Consider the following 14,226-nt stretch of genomic DNA (forward strand, 5'->3'; position numbering starts at 1 on the left):
CAGGCTGCAGGTCAGAAGTAGGCTTTTTATTTTAATCTGAAGTAAACCACATTTAACAAACCAAAGTAAGGTTGTTCTGGTTGGTGAGGAAGTTTAGGCATTCGCTGCTATTCTCTGGATGTGAAAATAAAACTTCATCAACCAGTACAAAACATTTATTATACATCAACCCACAAAAATCAGATCAGATACTCTGTTTCCATGGTCAGCACAGTAAAACTTTGTGTGGAATGTCTGGAACTAACACGGGGTTGTATAGCCACAAAACTGGTTTAATCACTCTTAATTTCTTTTGTCTCATAATAAACATTTTTGTCTGTTTTTTGCTCTTAACAAATATATCTTACAGTTAGCTACACAAAACCAAGCTGTGCTCGAGGGGGAGAAGAGATCTTTTTTACTTTGAAAAGATAGCTGCAGCTTACAGGCTGTTGATTCTGAACTATAAAGAATGGACTTATATCCTCACATTCTTGTTGTATAATTGTTCCTTTACCAGCCTTCAGCTACCAGCAGATCAGAGCTGGAGTTTACCTTGGAGCTGGCAGTAAACAAAAGAACAAATCTGCACTGTTTCCTCTGAAAAAAGAAATTGCAGCCCCTGTCCAAATATATTAAAACTCTGAAACATGCAGGACGATTGAGAAGTTGTGTGTTGGATAAATGAGGTAGTGTGCTCAACAGATTAAAAAAAAAGAGAATTAAGTGGAAAGATTTACATATTTATAGAGCACAAACAAGGCATTGTTAAACAGTTCAGCCATCAAATGGTGCCTAATTTAAGTTTAACTCGGTGGAGGAGTAGCTTGTGGATTCAAACTATTGTGTTAATGAACAACTCAGTTGTTGCTTCTCAATGACAAATGCACAATACTCATACTTTCCCTTAGCAGACCTGCATTGGCTATACTGCTGAAGCATGAGTACCCAGCTTGCAGGAGGAGCCATCTAATAACTAATAAAAGTCATATTTTTCATTTAAATATTGACTTTAATCTCAAAGTAATAAACAAATATTCAGCTGAAGGGATCTTTAATGAGTTACACGATAATTTTTTTCCTCTTTTTTATTTCTCAACTCAAGATGAATGGGCACTATTGGTGTTTCTTTTACATTACTGCTGCTGTACCTTATCCACAGAACATGCATCTCATCCATGTGACAGCTCTGCCAATGGACTGAAACATTTACCATTGTAAATAAGGACAATCATCCATCCCACTACAAACTACAGGCAGTTATTTATTTTAAAAGTACAATATCTAAATCAACATTTCTCCACCACTTAGTGCTCCCCAGCATTACAGTGTGGGTTTGATCCACTACTTATGGTCTACCTTTTGAATTTCATTTAGTTTCTAAGCACTCCTGTCAGCTTCTGACATGGCATCAGCCTCCGCCTGATGGGACCACATGGTAGGTTGAGTACTACACAACAGAACTGTCAGACAAAAAAGACAAAATCAGGCAGTGCCCCACTGGTCACTTGTGTGCCAGAAGCAGAAAAGAAAGGGAAATAATAACAACATTTGTAGATAAACGAAAAGAGACCATCAGGAAGGAAACCTGTTCTTCCCAAGGTTTAACACTCTAAAACACTGCAGCATCTGAAACACCCAGCAGCCTTGCACATAAATTGATGACATCCACAATTAAAGTAGTTATGTCTTTCCTTAGCCCAAACAAGTAACTTCTATTCTCTCTCCTTCTCAGTTAGCTGATTCTTACTACCTCTACTCATTCTGAACATCCACCATCAAGTTCAGCACCATACATGCACATGGTGACACAAGTAAGGCAACAAAGTGTTCTGGGGAAGGGCAGGCAGGCTTGAAGCCATGAGGCTTCCCATACTCCAGCCTCCTGTGGTGTCTGGACATCAGTACTCAGTCCTTCTGTAACAGACGGTCACCAAATCGGACTGAAAAAGAAGTCCCCAAACCTCAGATAACACACACACATACACCCCCAGAAAAGAAAATAAAATATTCAAGACATCTGAGAGTCTGCCACACCAAAAGAAAACAGCTGTTTTAGATGAGTAGACACTGTCTTATAACTGGCAAAGTCTTTATTCAGTCTTCCTTGGATGCACAAGATGGCAGAAGCCACAAGAAAAAAAAAAAAAAAAGGTTTTAACTACAGGAGTTGTCTTTGCCAGATAATCATGCAGTGTTGCAGACCGATCTGTATCTCATGCAAGGGCATAGAAGACACGTTTTTCTGAGTTCATACCAAAGGAAACAGGCTGCTGATCTCTTGAGTGTCTTTAAATGATGCATGGATACATTTTAAGCACTTGTTTGTCCTATTATCTCCTGAAATCCCAAGCAGACCTTTTATTACAGTATCTCCAATTTCAGGACACTTAGACAGTAAACAAGTGATCAGGGAATGAGAAACACTTATATTAATAGCAACAGCACACTGTTCATAAGTAGAGGTGTCAATTACTACTAAGCAAAACGGACAGATTACCACACATACCACCACAAAATTATGTTTTTGTTCACAAACTAAAGAAAAAAATTCAACTTATTCCGTACAGTTTATCATAGTTTTCACTTCTTCCTACATTTTGAGTAGAATGAATATTTTTAAGCTCCTCTCCACACTAAGAATACCTCCTGCCTCTGAGCATCCCATGGTAGAGGTGAGTGACAAGCAGAATTGAGGCTGGGGCAGAGCCCAGTCTGGCTCCTCCAGCTTCTCCAGGAAGCATCTCACTCACATGGCCAGCTGTCTGTATTTAGTGCCAAACCTGCAAGCTTGCAAAGTGCCTGTAATTCTGCTTCAAGTCACCAATATACACAAACTGTACCTTCAGAAGATCAGAGCATCTTGAAAAAGAACCAAGAGTGACAGATGCTTTTGGAATGGCAGCCTTAGAAACTTCTGTGACCAAAATCTCATCCTTTACACATACAGAACTTGTTCCTTCTCTTCAGTGTGTTGACCTAATGATCATCTCAAACCAAAGAGTAACAAAAAACCCTCTGAGATTTTTAAAGTTTGTGATGCCAGACAAACGACCTACAATTACTTTAACCACCCAGCCCTGTGAACAAACTAACCACTCCAATTCATTCTGGTTATAATTGAATAGCATTACAATTTAAATAATATACCTTTTTCCCTCAACTACTTTATTTCACTGTTTACCACCAAATCTTTAAATGAGGTACTGAAATAGACAGGAAAGGCTACTTTTTAACTCACTGACTCCAGATGTTCAGGGGTCTATCAAAGCATTACCCAGAAATCAGGCTAATTACATCATATAAAATACAGTGCTTGGAAGAACCCTGACCCCACTTTATCCTCCTGGACTCTCCATATATTTTTATATACACTCAAAAGACAAGGTCAGGCTCACCTTCCTTCTCCCTATTGCATGCACTAGTGGCTCAGTGCAAACATCATCCCAGGCTGTCCTTCCCCTCCATTCAGATTTAATTCCTATGCACTAAAATGAGATGCAGTTACATAATATTTTGCCATTAGGAAAAAAAAAAAAATCAAGACAGGAACATAGGAACACATTAGTATGTCTATCAAGTCTTCAAGCAGGTTACTTGTGTCACGTGTCCCAAGACAGTTTAACTCTGACCAAGGGAGCAAAGGCAGTTTTGATGGGAGGGAAGCCGCTTGCTCTGCAGCACACAGGCTGAAGGTGGGAGTTCCCAGATGAGCACAGTTCTGCGCCCCAGAGAACTAACATTTACAGAGGCATGTGCAAAAGGAGAAGGATGCAACGGTGAAGCCACACACAGTTGTTATATTTACATACCTAAACACACTGCACACCTTCTGAATAGGTAAAAATCCTCAAGTCAGACACAGAGTCCCAGAGTAATCTGACTTGAAAGGGACCCACAGGGATCACAGAGTCCAACCGTGAAGCGAATGGCCTGTATGGCGATTGAACCCACGACCCTGACATTATTAGCAACACGCTTCAACCAACACAAAGTAAAACACCAGAATGACAATGACAGGAACAGCAAAAAGATTAGACACGTGCAAATCTTCAGCATGCAACTAAAAATGACATGGATCTGTTCCTCCACTGGGGTACCTGGTAGAGCCTGTTGGAATCAGCAGGTCTGCACTGACACAAGCAGAGCACCAAGAGCACAGTGCTCAGTGTAACTGCTCAGGAGTTCCGCTATTATTTATTCCTGAAGCACCTCTCTTAATGCAACTTTGCATAAAAAACGTCATGCCTAACACAGTTATGATTAATAGTGTTTTTCTTTCAGCTCAGTTTAGCTCACTGTTTTATTCACTACTGGTCTCACCTCTTCACCTTGTTAACTGCTGTCTTGCTTCCAGCCATTGGAACAGTTTTAAAACTGCTGTTCTTTGTTACAAAAAATACTGTTATTGTAACAGAAGCTAAATTAAAAGACTCATGTCATGAACAAGGGCAGACTGAGAGTAGCAAAAGGCCAAATGAAGAGGGAGATTTGTTACTTTTTCTTCCCAAGAGGATTAAGAAAAACATAAAAGAGACCCTCCAAATCACTTCTCACAGGAGGCTATGTAAAAACTCTAGTTTCTCGCATAACCAACATAAGAATATTGATGTCGCTGCCATCCCTTTGGATCTCAAATCATTCTTTCTTACTGGTAGCCTTGCAGCATCGGTAAAAACTCCATTTAAGGTCTCACTGGGAAAAATGCAGGTGGTGTAAGTAACTGGCATGTTTGCTATCTCATCAGAAAAGGTTAGCAGGGACGTGGGCCACCTTCCCCTTTCATCCCCTAATGGGTCCTTTGCAGATAGGGTGGTCAGGAAGGGAGATCCCTCTTGCACCCCCATAAAAAGTTGTTGTCTCCTGGGCATATTCACTTTTTAAAGGAGGAGGAAAAAGAAACAGTGGGATCATAAATTTATGGAGCTACATCTCCCGGAGACCCTCACCTTCCTCATACACATGGTGTTCATCAGAGAGGTCTGTGGGGCAGGGGCCTTGTTTGCATCAGGGCAGGCAAAAGCACAAGGGAAAAAGCAAGGTTTCAGTGCTGTCAGTTGTCTTAAGAATGACACAAACAAACTTTCCCTTCTCTCCCTTGCATCTCTACTGTCTGCAAAAATAATAAAACAAACAAAAGGGAAATAAATAGAGGCTTCCCGTGCCAACAAACTTTTAACAAACATTTACTCTTCCTGATCAGTAAGATTCCACGAAAGCTAAGGAAAAGATTGATACTCACAGTGTATATGGAAAGGGACAGACACCACAGCAATCAAAGACAATATGAAACTGTCAAGTGCTGCACCCAAATGCGGGACAAGGTATCACACCCCAAAGGGGTTATCTTACTGCCTTGATCCTTTCACAGCTCTCTAACATTGAAGATGTGAAATTTAGTGTGAAACAAAAAGACAACAGGACCATCCTTGAAGTTTAAAAAAGAAAAATAAAATATAAATAATAATACCCTAGAAAAACAACCCCCAAAACTCCAGTCTATGGATTAGGAGTGACAGATTTAGAGACTTCACTATTGACGTTAACAGTGACATTTTAAGGATGGGAGGGGGAGCAACAAGTCCTTCAAAAAAATCAGCAGTGACTTTCAATTACAATAAAACAACGCATTAAAGGCTCTTCAGTCATACATTTCTATTTTAATGTCCTGTGGAGTATTCAGGGACAGCAGTAAACAAGGTGCTGATACACTTTATACTGCAAACAATGTCAGTGGTGAGCCAAATGGGATGAGCCCCAAATCAGAGTGAAATTTCAATGCATAAGATAAGGGACTGTGATCAAATTACATCACAAATAGCTCCATTCATCCATAAACATTATAACAGAGAGAGGATTGAATTACAGATTGGAATAAAACAATTTAAGAAATAAAAAGTAAATTTATTATCTATTTATTATTTTCCTGCGGCCAAAGAAAACTTCCCACCTTCATACAAGAATGCTATTCAAGATGAATGTGGGGAGAAAACTGAAATACTAATTATCAGGTCGGAAAACCAAGAAGAATTTGAGTCGTGTTATTTACATTCCCATTTCTTTTTCTGTATAGACCAAAGTCATCAAGCTAAGTGAAGACAGAAGAATATATGATTGATTACAATTCAAGTTGTTTTGTGTGACAGGCCTAGCACCTTACATACATTCAATAAACTGTCCACACTATTTTGTTTCCTCTTCTTAAAAAAAAAAAATTCTCACAGTGCCTTCTACTACATTTTTCTTTCTTTCTTTTTCTTCCTTTTCCTGAAAGCTACAACAATCCATATTACTCAATATCATAATTTTCAAGTGCAAGGCATGCACTGCCCCTCGTCCTCCCTCCAATTTGGCAGTACTGGAAAAGCACCTTTTAAAGAAACCCGCGTGTGGAGGCTTCGTTTTAAGTACTGCAAGGAACAACAACCGGGGGGGGGGGGGGGGGGGAAACAAACCAAACAAAAAAACCACAGAAAACAGAGAGCGCGAGAAAAAACCCCACCACTCCTCCTCCTCGGGCCGCTGTTGTTGCCTTTGTTGCCGGCCCGGCCGGGCCCCTCGGCCCCCACCTGTTCCATTCACCCGGCCCGGCCCGGCCAGGCTGCCCGCGGGGGTGCCCCAAAGCCGGGTTGGGACACCCCGAACTCGAGCGCTGACCCGCATCACCATCTCCCAGTCCTGGGACGGTGGGTGTGAGTAGGGAGGGAAGACCCAGGTGTTCCCCCACGCCCAAGACCCCCTGCTCTCTGGCGAGGGGGCGTCCCCCCTCACCCAGTGCCCTGATTCCTCAAGGAGGGTGCCCTCCCCCACCCCGGCACCCTGCCCCGTTACAAGGAGGGTGTCCCCCCCCCTTCAGCACCGTGCCCACTTGCAGGAAGGAGGGTGTCCCCTACCCCAACACCCTGCCCCCTTGCAAGGAGGGGTGTCCTCCATCCCAGGAAGGGATGCCTTTTTTGTTTGGTTGGTTTTTGCTGGTTTTTTTTAAGAGCACCCATCAACCCACCTCCTTTGCAAGAAGGAGGCTGCTGTGCTCACTTGCCAGGCAGACACCCCCACCCCAGCCCCTGTGCGGGAAGGAGGGTACCCTGCAGACCCGAGCCCCCTTGCAACAAGGAGCGTACGCCCCCAAAGCCCCGTCCCCTCGCAAGGAGGGTGCCCCTGCCCCCGCACTGCCCCATCCCCAGCACCTACCTCGTCTTGGAGGACAGGAAAGCAAGTTTGATTAATCCATAGGTAAACAACTGGATGCTCTCCTTGGCTATGCTGGCCACTCTGAGCCTGTGCTCTAGGATGTGCAGTTCCATCTTTTCCTCTTTCTCATTTGTAGTTCATCTATTCCTGGGGTTTATTTTGTGGTTTTGAATGGGGAGGGGGAGGGGGCTGTTATTGTCGGTGCCTTTTTTTTGCCTTTTTTTTTTTTTTTTTTGTTCCTCCCCCGCCTCCCCTCGATTCCTTCTGCCCCTTCCCGGCTCCGGGGGCTGGGAGATGAGGGAGCGGAGGGTGCCGAAGTTGGGCGCGGGGAGGCCGGCGGGGCGCGGAGCGGAGCCGGGCAGGAGCAGCGGAGCCCGGGGCGCCGAGCAGCTGGTGCTCGCTGGAACAAACAACTTGCCACTCAAGCCCAGCCCTGCGCCTGCGCCGCGCCCCGCCGCATGCCGGGCCTTGGAGTCCGCGCCGCCCCGGCGGGACGGGACGGGAGCACGGGATCAACCAGGCTGGAAAAGACCTCTGAGATCGTCAAATACAACCTATGACCCAACACCACCTTGTCAACTAGACCATGACACTGACTGCCACCTCCAGTCTCTTCTTAAACACCTTCAGCCCATTGCAATGTCTGATCACTCACTGTGTAAAGAATTTCTTCCTAATGTCTAATCTGAACCTCCCCTGGTGCAGTTTAAGACCGTGCCCTCTTGTCCTACTGCTGGTTGCCTGGGAAAAGAGACCGACCCCCACCTGGCTACAACCTCCTGACAGATCTCTCCTGAGCCTCCTCTTCTCCAGGCTGAACAGCCCCAGCTCCCTCAGCCTCTCCTCAGAGGACTTGTGCTCCAGTCCCTTCACCAGCCTTGTTGCTCTTCTTTGGACTTGCTGCAGCACCTCAATGTTCTTCCTGAACTGAGGAGCCCAGAACTGGACACAGCACTCAAGGTGTGGCCTCACCAGTGCTGAGTCCAGGGCAAGAATCACTTCCCTGGACCTGTTGGCCACACTGTTCCTGATCCAGGCCAGGATGCCATTGGCCTTCTTGGCCACCTGGGCACACTCTGGCTCCTGTTCAGCTTCCTGTCAATCCCAACTCTCAGGTCCCTTTCTGCCTGGCTGCTCTCCAGCCGCTCTGTCCCCAGCCTGTAGAACTGTGTGGAGTGTTGTGGCCAAAGTGCAGGACCCGGCACTTGGTCTTGTTAAACATCATATAATTGGGTTCAGTCCATCTATCCATCCTGTCCACATCCCTCTGCAGAGCCCTCCTACCCTCCAGCAGATTGACACTCCCCCCAACTTGGATGGGACAGTCTACCCTGCCCTGCTCTGCCCCAGACCCCACAACTGCCTTCAAGGGACAGTTTTGATCAGTCACTTAAAAAAAAAAAGGAAAGAAAGAAAGAAAAACAAACACGAGAATCAACGCTTGTAAGTGCCCAGCTGGTTGGGGTGTTGGTTTTGTTTGTTTAATTTTCTTTGCACCTATCGGGAAAAATCTTTCACAACCCAAAAACCAGCAGAAAGGAGAATTTCAGAAGTTTTCGCTAACCGCAGGGAAATAGTCAAATGTCACCATTTTCATTCGTTCATGTGGTAGATGGAGAGTCCTCGTCCATTTCCCTGGGAAGCAAAACTAAAGTGGCAAAACCCCTCACTTTGCATGGAAGTGTTACAGAGGTAAAATCACAGCTGTCAAGAATATAAAACCAGCCTTGCGTGTGTGACAGTTGTAATACTGGAAGGGTGAATGACTTGTTCATCCCAGTTCTTGCCTCACTCCTCAACACAAGGAGGCTGAATAGAGGTAGGAAGGGATGACCCTCCAAACCAGCACCCCAGAAATGGGGCTCCTCTGGCACTGGGAGTGTCATGACACCAACCAACTGCAGCCATGCTGTTTGTGAGCACTGCACTTCACTGGCACCATGCTAACACAGCAATTAAATTCAGTCTTGGGGTATTTGTAAAGCAGGACTTGGGCTGTAAACCTGATTCAGATTCTGTGCAAGGCTCCCTCTGACTTCAGATGACACTGATTCTGCCAGGAACACACCACCACCCCCCAGTCACTATGGCCCTTTTCACAAGTAGATCTCAAATAAGCTTTCTAAAGATCATTAATAGCAACCCTTCCATTCTGCACAGAGGAAAACTGAGGCACGGGATGTGTCCAGGGGCACAAGATGAAAGCTCAGTTAGCCAAGCCCCACTTCAAGCCATTCCTTTTCCTTATAGAGAAGGAAGAGCTTCTGCTGTTGCAAGTTAAGTTTTTAGGGCCTGAGTTCTTGTTGCAGAAATCCCTTGTCTGGGGACAAGCTTCCAAAACTAGGATTTCCAAGGCCTTTCTATTCTGTTAATTCCCATGGGATGGCTGTATTTCTCCCCTGGACGCATCTGTTCTTCCTCTACCTGTGGCCATACTTTGAAAGGCTGTCTTAATTTTGTTATATCCCAAGAAAAAAACCTTGAAATTAGAGTCATTCACATCAATAGTTTGTCAAAATCATTCAGAGGAAATGCAATCACGATAAAATATCAAATCTCTACTTCATTTTTTAGAAGCCTTTACAAAGCTAGTTTTCTTTCTTTGCCTCACACAACAGCTCAGATGACTCTAGGCATTACATTTTAGGAAGCTAAAGAGGATTTTTAATCTACTTTCACCACCAGTTCAAGGTGTTGGACTTCAAAGCTCTGAATGTATCTGTGTCCAGCTACAAAAAATGCCTGCATCTGCATCTACAAATCACAGAGATATCTGTGTTCCTCTGGGACAATGCAGACCATAGAGTCCAGAAGGAAGCAGCCAGAGACAAAATAAACATGCACCATCTTGGTTGCTGTGAGCTTCCAGAGGAAATCAGACAAATGTAGCCTGAATCACTTTTAGGAAATGCTGCAAAACTTCCCTCTTTTAAGAGATTTTCCATCGTAATCAGGACACCATTCACAACATCAACTCTTCCCCTTCCCACTTAGAGGAAAATATGTTGTCACTAAGCAGAGCTTTCTCAACCCAGAGAGGCCAGACACTCCAGGAAGGCCACCAGGGATTATGTTATTACAGTCTAATTACCACAGAAAATGCTTACAATGAAACAACGAGAAATGTTAGAACAGACCTAAAGGTAAAATCAGTGCAGACCATTTGAACAAGCAAATCATCAGAGACTTTGTTCTTCCTTCAGGGTAGGAGAAAAGAGGCCCTGAGTTAGTCACCTGTATTTACTAAAAAAAGAAGAATCGAGCAAACAAGCAAAAAAACCCAAAAAACACCAAAATCCAAACACACAAAATGCAAAAATACTTCTTCATTTTCTAAGTTTACATCTGAAGCTCTTCAAAATTGCAATTTCTTTCCGGTGCCTGTTCAGCTGCTATGATTTTCCAAGTCTTTCAAAGAAGGTCTGAAGGCCTTTGAGCTAGAAACACAGATCTCATGGCTATCGTGAACCTTCACACAGTTGACTGTAGGAAGCATTAGGAAAATATAAAGTCCTACCAACAACCTAATTTTCTACACATGAAAAATGTGTGTAGCTCAGCACAGGCAAATTTTTCAAGAGCAGGCAACCTGGCAATTAGCCAAAATACTATTAAGGGCCCTCTCCTCCAGCTGTTATTAGTATTCAGATCTCTCTATCCTTTGTTGTCAAGTATACCTGGGAGATTCCATGCAGGGAGCAACCTAGAATGTGTTGTTATTATACATAACATGCTATAATATTTTTTTATTACTACAATTCCAAGTTTTCCATGTTCTTCCAGCTCGAGAGGACTCACTTGGCCCAGCTCAGACACAGAGCAGGGACCTGTTGTGCAAGATGATGTAACTGCACCTTTTCATTTAAACCAAAACCCATTTTCTACCTGGAGGGCAAGCGGAGTGCTTATGAGCTGCCATAAGTAGATGAGATTTCTAAGTGCTCTAGGTTAGATAGCAGCCATAACACTAAACAGAATTTGGGTTTTGAAGCCTTGAGGCCAGAGGTGGTGGGGGTTCTCCAGCAGAAGAATACAGACTGTACTTGGACTGACAGGCACTTGTCAGATATCCTGGCTTCTGCTCACAATCACAAGGGCCTTCCCACTGGTGAGCAGTGCAAGAGCCATCTCCTGCTTGCCCTGGAGCACTGTTTGTCTGGAATTGAGGTCCTCAGAAGGAATGCAGTGTTTTATGAAAAACTTGAGTTCAAGGAGATGGTCTGTATTTTTGCCTCAAACATTTCTATCAGTGACAATCAAAATACAGGTCAGCAAGAGTCTTCTGGTAGACTCTGCTCTTCTGAGTCTGCATTTTGTCTGAGTGCAAAATTTCTCATAAAGCACACTGAAGTCCACCACCCAAGTGACTGCATGCAGATTTCTTCCAAACCAAACTGAAACACTCAACAACAATCAGCTTCTGGAAATAGAAATTTAAAATATGTAGACACAGTTTAGGTGAAAGGAATGTAATCATGCACTGTGACAAACAGTTCATGAAGATCAGTGCTGCACACAGAGGAAAGATAAAGGAGAATTTCTAAACATGTGAGTCATGTTTTATGCAGTTACTCCAAACTACAGCAAGATATTTCGGTATTATTTTATTTAGACGGTGGAAGTTTGTTTTTAAATAATTTGTGGTCTTTTCTGATAGCATAAAAAAGCCCCCAAATACCTTATTTAGTTCTCAAAGATGAAGGTACAGTAGTCTTTTCCATGTAGATTTTAACGTGCAATGTCTATATTTTTGGCAACAAAACCTCATTCTTAAAAATAAATATAATTTAGATTACATTTTTTCTCATGATTTGTATGGCATTACACTGCTGTAAATCTAACATTGCTCTGCTGTTGGCAGAATTATGCTCTTCTTTCAGAAAGATCTGAAGTTCAATAGCATCTTGACCTCTGACTAGGGCTTGTAACAGCTTCTAAGATCTAAAATAGCAGATAATAAAGACCTAATGTGAATGATGTAATGGCAATACCCTGGGTAAATATGCCCAAGGCAAGATGAATCCAGTGTTGCAGTTGTTTGTACTAGCATTTGCTTTTCTTTAGTAGATGGAGCATATGAAGTTCTTAGCACATCTGTAGCTCTGGTGTGAAACCAGGGTCAGTGTGTGTTTCTGGGGTCCCTTTTAGACTCAGTACTTAAGGGATACAGCAATTTGTTTCAGCTCCTAAGCTGTGCTTTTGAATGCAGATTCTGTTTAAAGGTTTGAGGACAGAGGTACCTTCAGGTCAGTCACTGATTTTGACCAAAAGGGAAGCCACCACATTTCTTAACCTCCTTAATCAGTTCACTCTGAGATGAAAGTTACTGAGTAACTATAATTACCTTAGAACTCCTTGCTTAAGTTAAACAGGCCTTTTTGACCCAGGGAGGTTAATGCTTCTTTAGACAAACAGGTAAACAAAGGCACAGAAAGGCAGGCAATGAGCCAAGGTCACACTATCAGTCACTGTCATTTTGGAAGTACAATTCATAGGCCACTGCTTGATCACGAGACTACTATGGGGTTGTTGGAGGCAGACAGACAGGATGGGTTTACAAGCTGCTTACACTTCAGGGACAATTAGCCTCTTTGGAAAAAAAAAAAAATCAGTTCTTGAGGAACAATCACGTGTAATATACTAAAATAAAAATAAAAAAGGGGGGAAAAAAGCTCCCCAAATGATAGCTTCTGAGCTTGCTTGTGAAAAATTACCCATTTGTTTAATTGAAAAGAGCAATTTATCAGGCTAATTTCCTTCTAGCAACCAGAGACCTTTCAAAACTTGATTGCAGTTAATGTGCCAGTGTTTCAAAGCATTTTATTCAACTATCAAATACACTAATGAAGATCTTTAATTTGCTGTTGAAGTATGAAGTGGGCTGGGCAGGTCAGACACCTCATGCTCACAGGTCAGCAGAGGTGCAGATGAGACTGCTGTGCAGCAGCTCCGGAGAGGCCAAGTCCTGCAGGAGAGCTGGGGGAGGCCACAGGAGCCAAGGGATGCGCGAAGGCAGCACCCACTGTGCACAAAGCTACGTTACCCCTAACCTGAACAGCAGCAGAGAATTCCAATTAAACATTCACAGCCCAGCTTGCAAATGGAGATTATCCAACTAAACACCTTGGTCCGGGAGGACAAAAACTCACATCTCCCCCACCTGTGTTCTATGCTTCGGTGACACCTAACAACTACTGTCCTAGAACTGAAAACAATGCAACTCCCAGTACTGGGTTGGGGAAAGGAAGTTTTGGCACTTATAATCAGTGTTATGTAGCCTCTGGATAGAAGGAATGAAATTCCATGTACCTGGCGTGTGTAACTGGACACAGCAACTTCCAACTGCAGTACTCACCAACCTTGCCAAAACTCAGTATACCAAAGAGTGGCAGGTTAGTATTGTCCCCATTTAAGGCAAGCAACATTTGCTAAACTTCATTCAATTCCTCATTTTCTTAGCTAATGTCTGCCAAAGCTTTCCTCATCCTTGGAAATTCCATGGCTACAGCTACTCCTATGAATCCCTCATTCTCATTTAACACCTAGATGCATTAAGAAGCTGAACCTATGACTTTACTGGGAACATTCAAACTCTGGGAGGTAAAATGAGCAAAAGTAATACACGCATTGCTGAACCAAAACATCACGAGACAGAAGCTGAAAGTTTCCTAGCCAAGATGCTGATTACACTGTTTTGCTGATCAGGTGAGCTGCTTAAACCTGTTTGCTGCAATAAGCATTATTGAAACAGGCCCAGTCCAGCTCATTAGCTCTTACACACTGCCAGATGAAATGACTGAAGTCATATCCACTTTATGAAGGCTGAAAAGCATTGTTGATACAAAACTGAGACAGCAGGCTCAGGATGTGGGAAGAATGTCTTCACAGTTAATAGGAGGTGCTAAAGATGACCTCAGCTTCTCATTTACTTCCAATACTGAAATAAGCAGTTGAAGAAAATACTCCCTCCCTCCCACCCCCCAGCCTCCTGAAGATCACATCTGCAAACACATTCTGCAAACCTCAGGGAAGAAAGCCAGATTGTAGCCTGCCTTA

General features: G+C 43.4%; 1 protein-coding gene across 3 annotated transcripts in view; it reads right to left on the minus strand.

Annotated features, from left to right (window-relative positions):
* The window catches only part of CASTOR2 (cytosolic arginine sensor for mTORC1 subunit 2), a 123,069-nt gene extending 115,485 nt beyond the window's left edge, over positions 1-7,584 (minus strand). For 2 of the 3 annotated variants that reach the window (XM_032707844.1, XM_032707847.1), the window contains exon 1: positions 7,171-7,578. In XM_032707844.1, the coding sequence (XP_032563735.1) occupies positions 7,171-7,283 (113 nt within the window). In that variant the 5' untranslated portion in view covers positions 7,284-7,578. Of the gene's footprint in view, positions 1-7,170 lie in introns of all 3 variants that reach the window. The other variant, XM_032707846.1, reaches the window with a different exon arrangement.
* Between the last annotated feature and the right edge of the window lie 6,642 nt (positions 7,585-14,226).

Source organism: Chiroxiphia lanceolata, chromosome 20, assembly GCF_009829145.1.
Source record: "Chiroxiphia lanceolata isolate bChiLan1 chromosome 20, bChiLan1.pri, whole genome shotgun sequence".
NCBI lineage: Eukaryota > Metazoa > Chordata > Aves > Passeriformes > Pipridae > Chiroxiphia > Chiroxiphia lanceolata.